We start from the raw sequence: 20526 nt of genomic DNA on the forward strand, positions 1-20526 counted from the left end.
AATTCAAGAGTAACAAAATAGACCAAATCTAAAATCTTCAGTTACATGTCTACATAATTTCCAGCCGCCCAGTAAGAGATACTGTTTATATTTTGCATATAAGCAACAACTTCTTTCATTAATTCACACAACAGCAGTTGACAACAAGAAATAACTCTACCACACAACAAATATATTTTTAAATAGAAATATTTTAATGCTAAAATTAAATAACCATATACATGTAACTATATATGTAGTAACATTATGAACTACGACCACAATAAAACATCTAATAAATATATTTAATATCAAAATAAATATGAAAAATACATAACAAATCACATAATAATCAAATGAATTCAGAGATTAACATAATTTTTGAGTACCTGGTCTTGAATTTGACAGGACAAAACAAAAATTACACTCAAACAAAACAACACAGGAGTGAATAAATAAATATTATCATCAGGGTTGGGTAATAACTTGCTATTAGTAGCAAGCCACAGTGGCAGATCTTTTGCTGTGGTGTAATAACACTTTTTGCGAAGTGATTTTTGTGTAGCAGCCATAAAAATTATACATGTATCTATTTACACTAATGATTTTTTTTACTAATATCCTTTTTAAAACTCACAAATGCATGTCAACAATGCAGTGTAAAAGAGTAAAACTTGTACAGCACTGACTGCTTCTCCAATTCCTTACTATGCCATTTTATACCTTAAAAACCTTTGAAACCCCCTCCTTCCTCACATAAGTCTTGTGCTCCAACTGCTACCTATGTAACTAACTAGTTGTTTAGGGCTCAAAAGGCTCATGCTCTTCCATTTCCCAACCCTGGACACACCACATCTACCTTAAAAATTTCCTATTGCAACAGAATACCCTATGACCATCTCCTTGAGTGGCTTTGGAAAAGGTATCAGCTCTCTTTCATGCTCCCTTCCACTTTCTCACGTAGAGATTCAAAAAGATTATTGAGTAGGTATTTCTCAAAATTTTTATTGCAAATGCTAATGGATACCCCTTTAACTCAAACTAAAAGAATACATTAGACAGCTATTGTTTCAATAAATTTACAGATATCACTGCAGTTTAACAGGATCTAAAATTTCTGAAAAATGTCTTTTCTCAATGGACTCATGAGCTATCTATACCTGCAGTAAAATACACTCTGTTACAGTGGAAAGATTATTTTCTGAATTTGAGGCACTGCTGCTGATTTGAAGAAACAACTATACATATAAATAAACTCTGAGTATTTTAAAATTGACCCTCTTTGAAATACTGTCTATTTCATTGCCTCTGCTACACCTATCTAGCAAGGATCAATATAAATTGGTCCTTGGCAAAGAAATTTGTCAATATTTGGCTTTTAATTATAATGGAGTAATTTGTTCCTTTCATTCAAGAAACAATAATGAATAATCAGAATAAGGTACTGTGAACAGTGATTATGAATGTTGTTGCCCATATAATATCCAGATAATTGTTTTAAAAATGTATTCACTGATATATAAATATATATATATATATATATATATATATATATATATATATATATATATATATATATATATATATATATATATATAAATCTTTATTTCCATATGGAACCACCTCTCAGTAAATCCATTGAGATTTCAGTAATAACTTAATCATTTTTTCAATTAAATAGGACATGAAGACAATGGAATGCCATTAATCAGTCATATAACTGCTTACTTTAAGCACTGTAACTGTAATGTGAATTAATCAAGTTTATAAGTCAAAAATAGCCAGGGTAGCCAGAAGGTATGGTCACTTTTGTGAACATGAGTACATGTTAAAGCAATTTAGTTATCTACTACAATTGTTGGTAAATAGCTAAAAATAGCTAGCAAAAGATTTTTTGTGGCTTACCCAACCCTGAATGTATCACTTAATGCAGGCTTTCTCAGGATTATTGCCCAAAATAATTTTTCTCGATGAAACAAAAAATATAAAACAAAACAGGCAGTATGTTATTCAAAACACATGACATAATTACCAACACTGGTTCTTTTTTGTCCGAAAATATTAAATAAAATTTAAATAGGTAAAAAGTAAAATATGAATACCTAAGGCACTGCCCTTTATCTCCAATAACGGTTTGCTTTTACCTTCACACGTTTTGATTGATGTGGCTGAACTACACAAAAAATGTAATGTGATATTTCTAAGAATTTCAGCACAGCTTCTCTACACGTCATTTTTACTTAAACTTAAGTGAGATAGTTCACAAGTTGACAACTACAAGCACATTGAAACAACCCAAGTAACCATTTAACACTGATTTTTTTAATCGATGATGCTTTTCTACATAATTTGACGCTTTACTTTACTAAAAGGCCAGTCATTGATTGAATACCCAAACTGTATCTAGCCAACTCCAGAGCAAACAATTTCATTTATAACACTTATGATACATAAACAACTACCATTATTCACTTTGATTAAATAGGAAAAGCATTTTCTACAAATTTCAAAAGTTTGAACACAGACGAGCTTACTTCCCAAATGCTATATAAAATTTGCCAAAGTTTTACTAAGGACAATAATAAAAAAACTCAGAATTCTAACCAATTCAACCTGCAATGGTTAATATAAGCTCACCTGAAGTGTTAAGTAAACTTACCTTAATCCATGGGTAGGAAGTACTCATAAAAGGTTCGCTAAGAAGTACAACTATTTGCAATTTCTAAGTTTGACTAATGCTAGCTCATTCACCCATCAAACTAATTAGCACACTTTTTATGTTAAAACTCACAATTAAAAATTTAACTAACAGTATAATTGACTATAACCGCAAGATTGTTTGAAAAACATTTCTTGTCAAACTTATCCAATTCTATAAATTTTACAAGGCCACGTTAGTTCACTTTGTAAATCACTGCCATCCTCATAACATACATAAAAATTAATAATTTATAACATGAATATAAAACTTAACCCATGGAATTCTTTGATGTATTGGTAAGTCATAATGACATCTATCTCAAATATTAAATGATAATAAACTCAAAAATACCATAATTTTCACAATGATTATTTTCACATTTAATGATGAAGTAACTTAACAGCATGAAGATACAGAGGTAGTTATCCACTTTGCAAAAATTGCGGTCAAAACTGAGAAATTTTCAATGCTTACAAAATTTATTTTAAAATAATTTTTAAGCTTGATTCATCATTAGTCATATTCATGTAGAACATAAATACACCCTTAAATAACCTGTCAATATTTCTTACACATATTACCATTTCAGGTCCAAAAGCAAAAGGGATTCATGCAAAAGCTCTTTATGTACTTTTAGTCGCTACCTTATCTTTTAATAACAAAAAATAACATGAGGTAAGTAACAAGCATTCACCATCAACAAAAATCAGGTACTGAAGCTCTGCAGTAAAAATCAACTCTTAAATAAGAAATAAATATCTCCCACAAATATCTAATATTTCCCAGTTTACAAACTTTGATTAGATGGATTTTGAGCAAATACCATGAAAATAAAAAATTAAATTGGTTCAATCAAATTCCCTACATTAAAATAACAATGATAGAAAAAATAATGAGTTTGGAATGAATGTGTATATGAGTTCATTAACAAAATATTCATTAAAAAAAGCACAATCCCAAATAAAAGGGGAAAACATTGTGCAGAAAACATCACATATTAAAGCTATAATAGAAGATAAAAGAGAAAAACTCCTTAGGTATTCCAGGCAATGATGACCTTCTTAAAAGGTACAAACACAGCTCTGTTGGGATTACTGCAATGAGGAGAAAAGCATCATTAGGCATCACTTGCCAAAAATATAGATTTAAATTACTATCACAAACGAGGAGGGTCCCAAAAGTATCCAACCTGCATTCATAACTCTGCGCCAGAATGTTAGAGTGACCTCTGCGGGGTACGAGTGTTACCGGTGACTCCTAATAGTAGTAGTTTTAGGAGAGGCAATCGACAGCTAAGGCCATTTGTATCATTAGGGATGGATGGAAAGGGGGTAGGGTAGAGAGAAACCCGGCTTCAGCATTAGCCTACTCTCAATGGAGGTGCCACGGGCCCCGGAGTTTAACTTCCCATTCGACGGATGGTGTACTCACTCAAAGTGCTCTCCACAAAGCACCTCAAAGAAGGGATTGGGTTACCACCTCCAGGATTTGAACCTGTGCCTTCAGGGTGGGAAGCCAGTACATTAGCCACTCCACTATACTGACACCCACTAGTGACTCCTTATGAACTCGCAAGCTACCAATGAGATGTGTTAATTTGTATGCAGCATGTATTTGTTTACAGAGCCTTTCTTGCATTCCTCGGATATTGTTATAATTGAAAATGATGGAAGAAATGTGACCAACAAATTTGCATCGAGTTCTGTTTGAAACATGAAAAAAGTGCTTGACTGCTTGGGCAAAGCACAGATAAAAGAGTGGTACAAGTGGTTTAAAGATATAAGTCTGTTGATATATTCTGATCAACCTTTGAGCACAATAAAACTGGAAAATATTGAGTGAGTGCGACTAGCGATTGAAGAAGACCATCGTATGACCTTGCACAAACAAGAAAGTCATTTTTTAATTCAAACAACTAGCGTTTTTGGAATTCTAACCGAAAATTTGGGAATGAGTCGCGGGTGACTGGCAACCAGCTTCTTCACCACAATAATACACCAGCACATTCATCCAACCTTGTGCAACATTTTTTGGTAAAACACAAAATTACACAACTTTGCCAGCCTCTGTAGAGTCCTGACTTAGCCTTAGCTTGTCTGTTCACAAGATTGAAATTTCCACTCTAAAGGGCACCAGTTCGGCGACATAGAGATGATTCAATTAAATGCAACAAGTGCACAGAATGCTATTCCAAAAATTGAATTCCAGAACTGATCCAGGCCATGGAATTACTTATGGGAGCGTATTGCTCAGTTGAATTGGGATTACTTCAAAGAATGTGGCAAGCTGGATGATGAAGAACAATGCCAGAACGGAGTTGTGATCGCAGGTCAGATACTTTTGAGACAAATCTCATATATGGTGCCTAGTTAAAGGGCGAGGAAAATAAATCCTTCGTGCTCCAGGGAAAAAATTTGATAAAGTTGAGTGCCAAGAAGTGATGACAAATTAAAGGAGAGTAAGGAGCCTGGGATTTTATCAGGCTGCTTCTGAATAGCTGCTTTCTAAGCCACCATACCTATGTATGTTCACTTGCCCATTGAAATAGACATCAGACAGTTGATAGAAGGCATTCCCGTAAGCAGGAACTTTAACCATGCATGTGGGCTTATTGCAATAATCCACATAACACTCATCCTTAAGAGCAAGATTTGTTTTAGACAGCCCTGGGTATCAGCAAATAGGATGGATTTTATTTCCTTCCCTTTGTAATACCTGCACACACACAAAACACACCAACAAATGGTTCAATTCAGAACTCTAAAAATACTCAAACTATAACAACAAACAATGTGCACAATAGATACAAGTCTTTACAGCCTGGATGTAAAGCTTTTACAGCCAGATTTCTTCTTTCTTTCAAAATGAGAGAAAAAAAATTTGCATTAAAGAATTTGTTTGTTCAGCAATTTGTTACGTGAATGGAATGATAAAATTACATCACAGGATTTGATGGCATATAAGACACCTATTTTTCCAAAACTGTGGTTGAAAAATCACCTGAAGCTTTATGTGAAGGTTCAAACTCCTCGGTTAAACGTTCAATACGAATGTTATTTTTACCCCGGATGGTCAGTACCACCATATTTCCTCGGCCATAAGATGCATTGGCACATAAGACAAAGTAGAATAGCCCATTTGCAATTAAATGAAAACAGAAATGTAACAGATTGAAACATCAACTTTGATGATGCAGTACATTTTATGTATACTGGTATTTAGTGTGCCCATGAGAGGTCTATACTACATAATTTTATCAAGTTTTATACTTACCAGTCAAAATACCTTATCCCTTTAAAAGTCCCATCAGAGTCTCCAGTTTGGCAAGGAAGCTCAACTCCAACAATGTACTCCTCTTTCCCAGTGCCTCTTAAAATTCCTGAATATCGAACCCTTCCAACAACCACTCTCCCATTGCTCAATATCACTTTGGCAAAGCATTCAGGTCTTAATTCCTTTGGCTCTTTGGGTAGAAAAGGCTGAGCAGATCTTGGTGGTTTCAATTCTGCAGAAAAAAGGGGGTGCACTTGATACAGGGATTACAAGCCAAAGCACATATAACCGAGTTGTTCTCTGAAAGATGACATTTGCTTGTGACATATAATGTGTGGAAGTAAGAAACAATATTTACATAATCATTGCAGTAACTCAGTAAACCCTTTATGGTACATAATTTTGGTTAAAATGAGATATAATTTAGTGTCTGATCCTCAGGGGAACAATAATTAATACACCATTAAGAGTTTATCAAAGAATAAAAAGGAATCACATAGAATTTAAATCATAAGCTATTTATTAAAATTTGGATGAATCTTTAAATTTACATATTATTATTGATTTACACAGAATTTCATCTTATAAGCCCCAGTGACAAGCACTTTCTGAATTGGAAAAACAACAGACACATCACCAATTATTCCTGCAACATGAGCTTTCATATACGCTTATAGTATTTAGCATGAATAGAAAGAGTTAAATTTGCTCTTCAAGATGCTTACCAATGAAAATCAAAAATAGAGTGCCATAAAGTGGTCCCATGCACTGTCACTTGAAAGCTTCCTCAGCCATAACAATTTTCGTCAAGATAATCAATATCCATCAATCGCATGAATGAATAGGTATACAAAGCAAACAGAATACAGTAAAACATTGTACAGGGTGGGGCAGAATGGACTCCCTGATTTCAAAAAATCACTTATGAGTGCACAGGCGAATTAGCCGAGTGGCAGTAGTGGCATTAGCTGGGGGAAACAATGCCATTTTCAGTAGTCACCATGCAGTAGTCTGGTGAGCATCAAGTCTTTGTCGTAGAATATTCTCTAAGAACAATGATAGTGTGGTGGCGATACAGAGGGCGCTGTGGTCTAGCGATTGAAGTGCATTTTCACCTCTCTGGCTCAATAAATAAGGAAAAATTTTGTCCCTGGGCGACTGACAACCCTCATGAACTTCACGTAAGACCTCTTCATAGCTCCAATCCTCCATAGGCATTATTGGGTCTTACTTTTTTGAATCTCAAGGTTCAACTTTTACTGCAAACTCTATGTGCTATCGTGAGATAATGGAGAACTTTTTACTCCCCGAAATGGAAGAGTATGGTGAGGAATATGACACAGAAGCCTTTTGGTTTCAACGGAATGATGCCATGGCTCATACCGCCCCTCATTCACGCAAAATCCTGCAAGAACAATATGCCTGGCTGCCTGATCTCCTTACGAGGGGATGTTCCATTGCTCCCATTATTTAAGTACATGTGATTTTTTTCTTAGGGGATATCTCAAAACTGAGGTTTACAAATTTTGACCTTGGAAGCTCTTAAGAAGGCAATTACAGATGTTATAGCTGGAATAACGCAAGATATGCTGAGAAGAGTTTAAAAAAAACTTTTTTGAATGACTCAACATATGCATTGCTCACCAAGGTCATCACCAGGATGAAATAATTTTCAAAACCTAATGAAAAATATGACATTGAATGCAGTTTTGAGAAATAAAAACCATTTTCAATTATCTTGGTTGTTTTTTTTTACAATTAACCATCAAATCAGGGAGTCCATTCTGCTCTACCCTGTATATTACTAGAGTAAAATCAAATCACTCAAACAAATTTTTAGAAAATGAAAGCCATAAAACTTTGGTCTTATTCTTAATATAATTTAAATAGATGGGGTCGTAGGAAAACCTTTGCATATGACCTCTAACATGAAACTCCTGAATAATGGCATTCAAGCTCATGTCTCGCATTAATTCCAACTCTGCAAAGTTGAAATTTCAAACATCACCCATCCAGGGGTAAAAGTAATACTTTCACTGCAATGCCACTAAAACTTTGCTACAATGCTATGCACGTGAGTCGTTCAATAAGTACTTAAAAAAAATTAGGAAAACAAATTACTTTGGGTAATTTTTTCACTTTTAAATATAACCTCCTTTTCGCTCAATTCCATTTCTCATCATTTCTACAACTTTTTTAAACTATCAGAATGAAAGGATTTCAGAAGGTTCTCAAAATAGGCATCTTTGTTGGAAATGACCTCCAACGTTGTGAATGTTTTTCACAGAGCCAGAGTTTTCTAGTTTGGAAATAAAAAACCTCACTGAGGGCCAAATCTGGTGAATACAGAGGATACTGTAAAAATTCAAACTTTAATTCCATAATTTTCACCATCAAAACTCTGCAGATGGCCACCCATTTGTTGGCTTGATAGAAGAGAAAATTATTCTCTGCCAAATGAAGATAGTGCGGTACCTTGTTGACTGATTTCACTGTCTTTACCTTCTTCAGAGCTGGATCACCTTTAGAAACCCACTGTTTCAATTGTTCTTTTGTCTCTGGAGTGTAGAAGTGTATCCATATTTTGTCCACAGTTATTTATCGATGCAGAAACTCATCAGGATTGAGATGGAGAGGTGCCAAACCAGCCTCTGGTTCGACCAAACCATTATGTTTATTCTCCACCAAGAGAAAATGCAGCACTCATCTTGTTGACACTTTTTTCACACCCAATTTTGTGCGCAAAATTTAAAACACTGTACCTTATGATATGCCTGTGGCCTCAACTATTTTGCAAACTTTGATTCATTGATCTCAATACACCATATCATGGATTTTGTGAATCATTTTGGAGGAAGTCACTCAAAAATTTTCCATTTTTATAGAACAACAAAAATTTTCTGCTTCAATTGAGTATGAAATTGAGTTGAAAATTGATATAGCTACAGCTTTCACAGCATTTTAGTGAGAGAGGAGGCTTCCTAAAAGGAAGCCTTTTCTGATACTATGAGTGTAATCACTTCCATTTTCTAAGGACTAATCAAAGGACCCACATATTTAGTCATGGCACTAGTTTAAAAAAGAGGTACGCTTGAAATTATACAGACATGGCAAAGATGGAGTATTAAAAAATCATAAGTGAATTTGTAGGTTATTGGAAGAGGTTTTGCATGAAGCTTACATGCATCTATAGCTCATTCAAAATAACCTGGCTGATACTCAGTAGCCTACTGTGCACAAGGGTCTAGTTTATCTCAGACAACAGAAGAGGGTAAAGTTTCATGACTGAAGCCATGCAGCATATATCTTATAGGATAAGTCCATCTACAGTTGGACATGTCAATCTTACATGTCTATTGGGCTATTTACCGTGGACTGTGCATGTAAGAAAATATAATTTAGTGCCCCCTAGTTTCCTAGATTCAAAAGAAGGTTGGCAATAGAAGAGCTACGATTGCAGCTTATTTTCCGGCAGTGGATAGCAAGACAGCAAAGCATGAAGGATGAATTCTGGGTAAATTGAGAGAAGTCTTGAACGAGTGTGACCCTGGCGAAATACAATTATAGATAGATATTTAGCACATTGTAAAGTATAGAAAGAAATAACAGCATTAGGATACATGACTGATTGAGTTGGAGCGATAAGAGATGCCTTGGAAGAAGTGGTATGGCCCTGTGTTAATCTCCATGTCAATGGCAATGATGAGAACTTGATGAGTAAGTGCAGAGAAAAAGGATTGTCGGTCCCAATTGTCCCTTTCCAATCCTCTGAAGCTGCAGGGATATTATCAAGTCCTCTTGGAACCTTGTTTGATTTTTTAAAGAGAGCTATTCCCATCTAGCTATCTAATATTCCTGGACCTATGCAATCCTTATCTACAAGTACATCACCTTCCCTCTCAATTCCCAAGCTGACTGTCCTCATCTTTTCACCAGAAAGCTCTTGGTGTATTCTCTCCACTTATCCTGAATATCTTCTGGGTACATTATTCTTTTCTGTCTCCTCTCTCATGGTTATTAGTTTTTCCCTTGCATGTATGCTATTTTTCCTTCTGATATGGCATCCCTCCTCCTCCCTGTCCCTAAAATTCAACCACATTCTCCCACTAACCTTTCTAACACATTTCCTTAGCTGCATTAGTTTCTCCCCTAAGTTTATTATGTGGCACTGCATTCATCTCCTCATTTCCTCTGGACTTCTCATAAATATACTAAGAAATATTTAACATTAAAAACTAAAAAATCCAAGATGGCAACAGGCCTAAATGTAGATGTAGAGAAGAATAGAAAAAAGTGGAAAGAAAGTAAAACACTGAGTGTGTCAAAAGGTGGGAAAATTTCTATAAAGGTGGAACAAGTGGACGCAGGGCATATTGAGTGTCAATGGCATGTTGAAGACTGTGACAGAGATAAGAGGAAAATATAATTAATCATATTAGATGAAATGCCGTTGCGTAGGTTGGCTTATTGGACAACTATTTCGCCCCCAGTACTGAAGGTGTCTTCAGGTCGAAGTGATCTCCGTTGCAATTTGGCCGCTATATTGGTGGTAATTTCAACCATCATGAGGGCTACACACTGACTTTGACATGGAAAAGGGTAATTCCACCTTACCGCCAAGTAACAGGCAATCAGAGCACTCTGGGCCAGTCAGCAACTCCTATATATAGTGGCCAAATTGCAATGAAGATCACTTTGACCTGAAGATGCCTTAAGGAATGGGGGCAAAGCTCTTGTCCAACAAGCCACCCTATACGACATCAATTCCCACAACCAGCATGGAACCTTCATATGTATTTAGTGTTCTCCAAGATGGGATTTGGAATTATAACGGAGTTAAGTCTAATTATGGGAAGGTTTCGATTTTAGCTATAACAGGGTGGCAACCCAGTTAGGAGAAAGGATAGTAGGGAAAGAAATTATACCACAAAAGGATAGGAGCAGTGCATTTCAGGTTAAGACTGTGCAACAGCAGAAGAACTGTTCCTATCCTTCATGCCATAGTTTGATTGCTTTCCCTGACAATCCTTTCCTCTTTGTTTCCTCATCCATTTTCTCCTTTGGTGGGTGAAATAGCTCCTGAATGCCATCTGCTGGCCAAAGAATTGGGGCACAGGATTACATTAATCCCCAGCGGATTTCAGGGAAAATTACATTTCCATGATAGCTCAATTGGTTAGAGCATCGGCCCCAAAAATCAGAGATTTATGGTTCAAGTCCCAGTCAAGGTCACTTTTTTACACTTGTGATCCACACGACCCCACCTTCCCCATCATTCCTGCCTTTGTCTTTTATATATGTTCCTATTCCTTTGCCTTATATCTATATCTTATATTTATCTATGTATATTTTGTATTTACTACGTGAAAGAGACAGTTTCAGGTTTTACTGAGTGGAATTCCATCATGAACTTGATAACAGACACAACAATGCCACTGAATGCTTGTTCCTATACCCGAAATACTTCTACTTCTGAAATTCTCACACAGAAATTTTCAAGAGAGATAACAAGACAATAACTCAGGCACGGTCTGATTCAGTTTCAAAGAGAGATGAATCAATAGTGCTTACCTCTCACTGGATCAGGGTCTGAGTGCCGCCGAGTTTGGCGCCTGCACCCAACTCTGGTCCAATCAGTGCCAGTCAAGATGGAGTCAATTGAGCGTCTTAAATATTCCTCAGCCTCATCAATCAAGGAATCTGTGGAATCACCCCCACTACCGCTGTTACCTCCTCTCCCTCGGCTTGTGCTCCATCCATAGCTCTCCTCTTCCTCTTCTGAGCCTCGAATGCTGTATTCATCTCGAAGATCAGGTAAGGAATTACCAGGTCTGGTGTATGACCGCAATAAGGAAGAATCTGTTTTCAAAACAGAAAAACCATTAACATAATACCACACATTATAAAGCTTGAAACATCGATCCTACATATTTACAAACCAATGCATGTTTTTATAAAAAATATTGGGAAATTTTTTAGAAAAATAGATTTATTTCAGATATTGCCACAATGGCTCAAAATTCTTCAAAGTGTATTCATTGAGCAACAACACACCTTAGCCAGTGGCTTTACCATGACACAAAAGCTCCCTGGTCGCCAGATTGCAGAAGGTCCTTCAGGGTATGCATGCAAGCTTCTTTGATGGCACTTGGGGTCATTCCCATGGTGGTATCAATTTTGGGAGAATTTCGGGAATAGGAAATAGTTTGCTGGTACTAAGTTGGGACTGTAAGGGGGTTGGAAAATTGTCGCGATGCCATTGCAGGTCTTTGCAAGTAGACACTCAACTCTGCCTTTAGTCATTCATCAAGACCTTCAGGATGAGTTAAGCACAGATCTTCCACAATGCCAAATTTTCGGTGATTATGGTTTGCACTGTCATCTTATCAATACCAATACGATCTGCGATCATACGCACACTTAACCGATGGTCTGAATTCAGCACTTCATGATCACACTAGGAAAAAATTTGTACCAATACTTTTTGTATAAACCTTGTAGTTATAAATCTATTTGAAGAAGAAGTTATAGCATAGCAGCAGCATACAAGATGTACTACAGCATGTAGAATGGGGAAATGCTGTCAAAACCTGGATGAATTATTGAAATTGAAAGTAAACAACTTGGCTTTTCCACAGAGAAAAATGTTTTATTTACTACCTAGGTTTCATTATGGTATAACATCATCAGGTAAAAATACAGATCAAACAAAGCATATACATCTCTGGACGGAGGGGAAGAGGAGGGAGGAAAGCAAAGATTGGTTGAGGAGGATTGGTATTATTGATAAATTAGCAGGCTGGGAGGAGGAATTAATATAATGTTGAAAAAGGTTTGCTTGGTGTCAGGTTAGTTGGCAGAGGAGTGGGGAAATGGGAAAGTTGTTTAGTTTCAATTTCAATATGCAGGTTTTCCACCAAGTGACGCCAGAAACTGTTTTATTTATTGGATGGATTATTTTTTAAACACCCTGGTTCAGGGTGCAAAGCTCCCCACTCATCTCTCACCCTGAATACTCAAATGTGCATATCAAGTGAAACCAATTAAGCCAGTGGCAGGGGAGATTTAAATTCATGCCAGCAAAATCTATGGATTTTGGGATACCCATGAGTAAACTTTCCACTCATGTCTTTCCACAGCACAATATAAAATCACTAATTTCTATTTGAAGAACTAAAAACACATATAATAACTATCCTGTAACAATTTAGAAAAACACACTTCAAGTAAGCCACTTCTTTGATTGTTTTCAGTTCTTTTCTTAAGCACATCCAACAATTATTTAACATAAGACTGTAAGGAACAATTATCTCAAGTGTAATCAATCCTAGTTATTGATCATCATTGCATAGAATCCCAAAATGTAGACAATATCAAGAGAGTGGCAAGATTTATTTGAAACTATTGTTCCTTGCCCTTAAAAATCACTGCAACTTAAAGGCAATCCCTTCAACACACCCATTAATCTCTGAATATGATGAAAATGAGAAATAGGATATAATAGGGTCCTTGAAGATTCATAACAGCCATCTCAAATGCTACAGTATGCCATCAGCATTTCCTTCTGCGAGAAAAATTCATTATGCTTGAGCTCTGCTTCGGACATCAGAGTTGGGAGCATTAAAAAAATTCAAGACACAGTGGTATCTATTTCTTATAGTCTGATGATGCACAATTTGAAGGCTACCTGCTATGCTTGTAGGTTTCTGAGGATGAGCTTTTGCTGAATTTTTTTCCACTTGGAACTACAGTGTAAGTGATGTAAACTTTGATGATCAGTAAGAAGTGAAGTTATTTTGAAGTAAATTTTAAAGATAATCGCAAACATACCATACAAATTGTAGCAATTTTCTATATGAAAGCAAAATATTCCAGAAAAGCTTTACTTATTCAGGGAGCATTGTCTGCCATAAACATTTTTCAAATTAGTTGGAACAAAATTCTGTATCTTCTCCCTCCTTAACCATAACCTATCACAGAGCAATATAAGCAATTTGAAGTAATGGTAATGATCTACATGAAATCTAACTGATTAATCTACTTCTACATTTTACACATTGCAGTTATATAGAAGTTGTTCATTGTTAATTTCACAGGGGTTTGAGCAATCTCATTGATATTCCTCAGGGATAAATCCTAAGACCACTGATATTTTTGATCATGATAAATCATTTTGATAAAAATGTTAATGGTAGCTCCCAAGTAAATACATGCCGATATTGTTACATTGTTTAATGTTAGCAAGAAGGTTAATGTCCTGCAAGCCTAATCATTCAAAGTATCCCCGAATGTATTACATAATTCAGTTTTCAGCAAATACTCTTGTAATGTATGAGAATAAAAGTAAGCAATATTTATTAGCCCCAAAGATGCAGGTAAAGAAATATCTGATGCCTCTGTCAGTATGAACAAGTATACATATGACTTTTCATACCAACAAGTCTTTTCATACAGTATTCATACTAACAAAAGTCTATATATGTTTTCAACTGTATTTCAAGGCATATTTCCCATTTTCATTTATTCTTGAAAAAGTTGGCTCATATAATATATTATAAGTAACTATATGTAGTAAGTTCATCGATACATATATTATACAACGTATTATTATTATTTCTGTCATGGATTTTCAAAACCCACCAGTGTCTGGAGACAGAATTTGATGTGCTTCATTTTCCTTAACTTATTATTGGCACATCCTAGGCCTCTTTAGCAGTATTACGTGTCTAATTTTCAATATAAACTTTATTGATACTTTTGTCCCATTGAAGTGAACAACATCACGGCAGGCCCAAAATCAAAATTGGAGATCAGTCATGACCCTCTCCACTATTGTAAAACCCTCATCAGGAAAGGAACTGCCATAAATTGCAGCTTGTCCTCACCTAGGACCAATTATTCCTAATTTAAAATCACTGATTAGGTTCATGACATTTTCCTAGAAGATTAAAATGACCAAGTTTATGAAAAACATTCAATTTAAAAGCGAGTATGTATTTCTACAAAAATTAAATCTTTTACACACATAAAACAATTAATCTTATCTAATATAAAGAAAAACATTGTTTCAAGAAAGTTCAATGGATAATGTTTCATTAACAAAAAATTATGAACCGAGTCTGCTCTGAAGTAATGATTTTTTTCAAGAAGCATTTTTGTGGAACATAATACTCCTCTAAGGGATGTGATAGACCCGGGAGTAGAGCATTGGGAAACTAAAGGAAAGGCCAGTGTTCAATTCCAGGCGATGCCTCTGAGCACCTTCAGTTTCACGCAAGGAGATCAGGATGGTGTGGTCGCTTACGTACTGGCTTCCTCCCCAGAGGACCCAGGTTCCAATCCTGGAGACAGCAGATCTCTTTATTGGTATCCCGATCCCTACTTGGGGTGCTTTGTGAAGAGCACTTCAATGCCATCTGTTGGATGGGACGTTAAACTGTGGGCCCCTAGGCACCATTTGTTAAGAGTAGGCTAATGCTGATGCCAGGTTTCTCTCCACTCTTCCTCCTTTCCCATCCATCCCTAATGACACAAATGACCTCAGCTGTCAGTTTCCTCCCCTAAAACTACTACTAGCATCACGCAGGCTGAGTGATTTTCCATGAATCAGATGTTTCTGGCAAACTATAAGTAGCCCTGGGAGAGCAACTAGCCTTCCTACCCTACAATTGGTGAATTTTCCATGCAAGTATTGGATGAGCTCTACCCTCACCTCTTAAACCAGACGATAACTGTGGTTTAATAATCATCTGAAGGTGATTTCTACAAGCAATTCAATTTACATTGAGAATGTGGTGGTGGGGAAGTGGATTTAAGGCAGCAAAATCTGCTACTAACGCCTGAAATATCTTGAATAATAACCAGACCAAAAAATCAGTTCCACTTTCTAACATTTAACTCACAGCAACTTTTTTAAATAGACCCCAAGGAGAAATGACTACTCTGTTTCTACTTCATTTGAAATAAATCTATTAATCATATCAATATCTTGAAATATGAAGACAATCTTACCTTTGAAGGTCACCCTATTCTTCTGTCTATGATGTGGCCCTGTGCCCTTTCTTGGATAGAATGACCCGGAAAATGATGTTTGGGATATTGAATATGGAATCGTCCCTTTATTCTTGCCTGAACTCACAATTCCATCATAACCCCAGCCAGATGTGCTACCTCTTCCTGCATAGTATTGAGGAGGGCCACTCTGGCGTCGACTGCATTGATGACTGTATGATGACGGTTGGGATTGGAATACTGTGCTGTGGAAGTGGGTGGGAGATGTTGGCACAGAGGAAGCCCAGATTGGAGATTCAGCTGTATGCATCTTCCATGGGTTTCTCCTGAAAGCAATAAACAACTTAAGGAAGGAGATCTATATTCCTTCTGATATAACAAACTCATGTGTATACACTAATGAGACTATCAAATTAAAATAATGAGAAAAAGACATGCATAAGTGAATATATTAATGGCACAATAACAGACTTGTGGACACAAATATTTACTAAGCCGCTGAAGATCTAAATTATTTTTGTAATCTATGAGCATTTGCAAATGAGTATCTACTCAACCCTATCAAAACTGGATAGCTAAGCAGTATGAAACCTAAGAGATTTCAAGTATTTATCAATCCAGCCTCCACTCAGGGTGAATACAATACTTATGCAAAAGGGATGATAGGTGATACTGCTGCATAAAATTCAATACATGGGATCAAATAAAAATTTTGCACCTTAGCTACTGTAAGTTAATCTTAGGTAACTTTCCACCTTTCAATTAGATGTTCATTCCTTATATCATTATCCCAAACAAAATACGTCTAAATTGAAAGAATGTTAGGAAGGGAGGGAAAGAGTAAGGGCATTTTTATACCAAAAGTTCCAAAGTTTTTTTTGATTGATTGAAGTATTTCCTGGGAAATTCTGAGAACATTTTTTTCTCTTCAACTTTTAGATCTAACTTGTAATAAAAACAATTTCAAATTTGTACTTTTCAATTTTTTAAAATCTCAATGCACCTAAGAGAGACTTTTGGTGTTTTTCTGAAAGATAACCACAGATGCATGCACGTAAAGACTGAATTCTTTTACTTATGATTGGTTCAACATAAGAGGGAGGCCTAAAAAGCCTTATGTATCACATTAGGTCAAAACAACAATCTGCTACATAGATAATGATATCATTTACACCATTTTTGTACCAAGATAAATTGGAAATACTGGAAAGTTCAATACTGACATATTGTCTGATTTGGACAGTGATCAAGGGAAAATGGTAAGCGAAGAAGAACAGAGGGATATGGTAGACCAGTGGGTAGAGCACTGGAAAACTTCACAGAAGGTCAGTGCTCAATTTCAGGCGTGACCCAAGGCATGAAATGCCAGATGAACAGATGGTAAGGAGAAGAGTAATGCAGCCATGACCACACTAACTAATGAAAGAATTAAGCAGAGAGCTGCATCAAACCAATCTTGTAACCCTGATGATGATGATGGCAACACTACGAATGTATCAACTCTAATTTATGATACTAATTTTGTCATACATATCAGTGAGGTTATGTAAATCAACATCTTACACACCGGGTATTTTGTCACATGAATACAATTTTTGGTACATCAAGCAAAATAATGGTGCCTTCAATGTGTGATGACACTCCTAAAACTCCTTGATTTTTTTCATGTTGTAAAAATTCTCACAGGTAAGGGCATTTCCTCTAGTGATACCCTAACATGAGATCAACTGCTGACCGCAATGACATCACTCACAAAAATATCTCCATTCATTTGGGACAATGCCAAGAATTTGAATTTTTTTACCTTCGTGAAGGAAGCAAATGCATAAACACAGCTACCGAATGACTTAAAAATCATGCAATGATGAATTAATGATCTGATGGTAACAGAAAAAGGATTTATAAAATCCCATGCAAACATTCCCAAGTTTAAAAGCAACATTTTCAAAGCATGCATGTGATATTATCAATGAGTGAACTACAAACAAAAGGTGTCAAAACCAACAATTGCTGACCTAAGTGTTTCAGCATTCCACTCCATGTCGGATGCATTGGGAGTAGATGGTATTGATGACCATGAAGCTTGGCCTGGTCCAAGGCCTGAACTGTTCCCTCGCATTGAACAGTCCCACGTTGTTGGTCTAGAGGAGCAGATCCCACGTCCCCTGCGCCCTGCATCATGGCAGCCCATCCTATACCCATCTCCGCTTCTCCTGTTACAACACGGATGTGATGGCTCATCACGAAGGCCATTATACTTGCAATCAAACCCCAAATCCATCCCCATGAGGAGACAGCGGCCAGCTTCCATGGACCCAATGCCGCTGACATTCTCCCCATCTCGGCATAAATGATCTGCACTGCGAGATAACTCTGGTACCATGCTGGTGAAGTTGATGTCAGACAGGAGTGTCCTTCTAGCCTCCATAGATTCCTCATTAAGCCTATGGTGAGCACGTCTTTCTGTTGATGACCTATGATCCCTGCAAGTTTGGGAATGAAAATGTTTCCTGGGATCATCTCGGAGTGGGGTTGGAGAGGGAAGTGGTGAAGGGGGTATGGTGAACTTTGAGGGCAGAGTAGTGAAATTGTGAGAAACCTTGTGGGCAAGATAACCCTCAGAGCGCCATCTTGAAGGAAGGGCTGTGATATCTGTCTGCGCACCAGACTCACGACGAGCAGAGCCGTGCCTGCCTTCAACAAGGATGGGACGAGCAACTCCAGACTCCAATTCAGCAGTTGTCACTCCAATTGTACATGGTCTTGCGTCATGGCCACGAAGAGGATGAGAAGAGACTTTACCCTTGATACTTCCAGGCATCAATGTTTCCCCAAGAATTATTGGGCGGTGATGTGCTGGGGTTGGAAGAGTATTTCTACGGCATTTTTGTGGTGATGCGATTGGTAGATCTTTTTCCTCAACTATCCCACATTTTGATATATCAGTTTCAACTGGAGCAGGGTTCTCCCATGTTTTCTCCAACTCATATTCAGATCCTTTTCCTCCTTGACCTCTGTTTCCCTTGCATTCATCTTTTTCAGCTCGATCATCTTCAGAAACCTCATCAAACTGCTGTGCTTCAGTGTACTTGAGCAATACAGGCGTACCTTCTACAGCATTCCAAGATTCAGCATCAGTGATGGAGACTAAGTTTTCTTGAGCTGTTGGTAAATCTTTGGTGTCTTCTGTGGTAAATATGAGTTCAATGTCATCTAATTCCTCTGATTCACTATCAGCCTCTCTATCCTCATTAAAATTTTCATCAGCATTGTCAGAAACATTTTTCTCAGGATGTTTTTCAACGATTTCTACTTTACCAATGTCATCAGATTCACCATTAACTTTCGGAACATTAAGTGGTGTATCTTCTTTCAATTCTAGGTAAGAATTATCCGAGTCTTCTTTTTTAAAAGTCCCTTTGGTTACAACTTTAGGGTTGTCTTCCTTTTCTGGTAATTCATCTCTCTTGTCATTAGAAGAACACAAATTTTCCTTGTTTGAAATACCTACACCTTGTACAACAGTTTTTGAAGTAGACCGATCCATGTAATTGGAGTGTACGTTCTCACACTCAATTTTCTTCGACTCTTCCAAATTTTCTACATTTTTTACTATTTTCCTGGTAAATAAAACTCTTTGTCGAAGGATGTGATTTTCGAGGGATAGTTTTTCAATCGTGCCTTTAAAAATGTCAGCTTCGACTTCAGTTATACTTTTGGATTTAAGCTCTTGTAATTCCGATTTAGATTTATCTAAAGCAGTTCTCAAGGACACTACGGTTTGATGAAGTGCCCTTATAGCCTGCAAACTTTGAGTTTCACTATCAACGAGGGGTATACCATGCATAAATTTCGTACAATCCATTTATTGATATTAATCATGACTAAAACAATAGCTGTAATTAGTCCTATGTGAAGCTATTGCATAATATATTCAGGAACCATAATAAATTGATTTCAAACGACAAAAACTTTACAATGTGAAAGCCGCGTAGTTAATTCGCTCGTAGCGTGAACTCAAACGATTGGAAAGTAATGAACCTAGAGAAGACCTAAAATCGTAATTTGACGGCTGTGACTACTTCCGCACGACAGCTTTTCCTGCTGAAAAATAAAAACACAACGGAGCGATGATTGTAAATGTGTATCAAAACAATGGTATCTAGAGGGTAAATATTTCGGGTGAATAAAAAGGTTTAAACTTAAAACTTACAGTTAAAGACAAAGAGTCTACACTACCATTCAATCACTTGTTTAGAAGAGTTCACAAATCATAGTAACATACCTCTTTCCTTAGTATCCAATCAATACGATGGCGATGTTACCGTAACTCAAAGAACATTCACCGCTTGTTTTCAAAGTGAAAATACTTTCAGTTAAGTATCATTATATATTTGAGAGTTGTAAAATCAAATTAAACATCTGACTTAATTTATGTTAGTGGCAAACTTTCGAAGTGCGACAAATGCTTAAATGCACTTTAATCATCACATAACAGACGACAGTTTGTGCGAAAACATTTGAACATCGAAATCATTTCGTCTAAACAACAAAATTTCTAA

General features: G+C 36.5%; 1 protein-coding gene across 2 annotated transcripts; it reads right to left on the bottom strand.

The window, feature by feature from the left end:
- Nucleotides 1–1604: 1604 nt before the first annotated feature.
- Nucleotides 1605–20435, bottom strand: LOC139697235 (uncharacterized). 2 transcript variants are annotated; one of them, XM_071595907.1, is made up of 6 exons: nt 20250–20435; nt 17980–20065; nt 15965–16290; nt 11525–11812; nt 5954–6185; nt 1605–3774 (listed from the first exon to the last, which is right to left on the bottom strand). In XM_071595907.1, the coding sequence occupies exons 2-6, from the start codon at nt 19827–19829 to the stop codon at nt 3714–3716; spliced, it is 2757 nt and encodes a 918-aa protein (XP_071452008.1). In that variant the 5' UTR covers nt 19830–20065; nt 20250–20435; the 3' UTR covers nt 1605–3713. The 2 variants fall into 2 exon arrangements, with proteins under 2 accessions (XP_071452008.1, XP_071452007.1); XM_071595906.1 differs by having other exon boundaries at nt 17980–20068.
- Nucleotides 20436–20526: the final 91 nt, after the last annotated feature.

This window comes from Hetaerina americana, unplaced genomic scaffold (assembly GCF_022747635.1).
Source record: "Hetaerina americana unplaced genomic scaffold, ioHetAmer1.1.p SCAF_70, whole genome shotgun sequence".
Taxonomy (NCBI): Eukaryota; Metazoa; Arthropoda; class Insecta; order Odonata; family Calopterygidae; genus Hetaerina; species Hetaerina americana.

Coding starts and splice junctions, on each gene's coding strand:
- LOC139697235 (XM_071595907.1), bottom strand. CDS start 19,829: ATGGATTGTACGAAATTTATGCATGGTATACCCCTCGTTGATAGTGAA. Junction 11,813..15,964: donor GAATAGGGTGACCTTCAAAG/GTAAGATTGTCT, acceptor TTTTGAAAACAG/ATTCTTCCTTATTGCGGTCA. Junction 3,775..5,953: donor GGGATAAGGTATTTTGACTG/GTAAGTATAAAA, acceptor TCCTCATTGCAG/TAATCCCAACAGAGCTGTGT.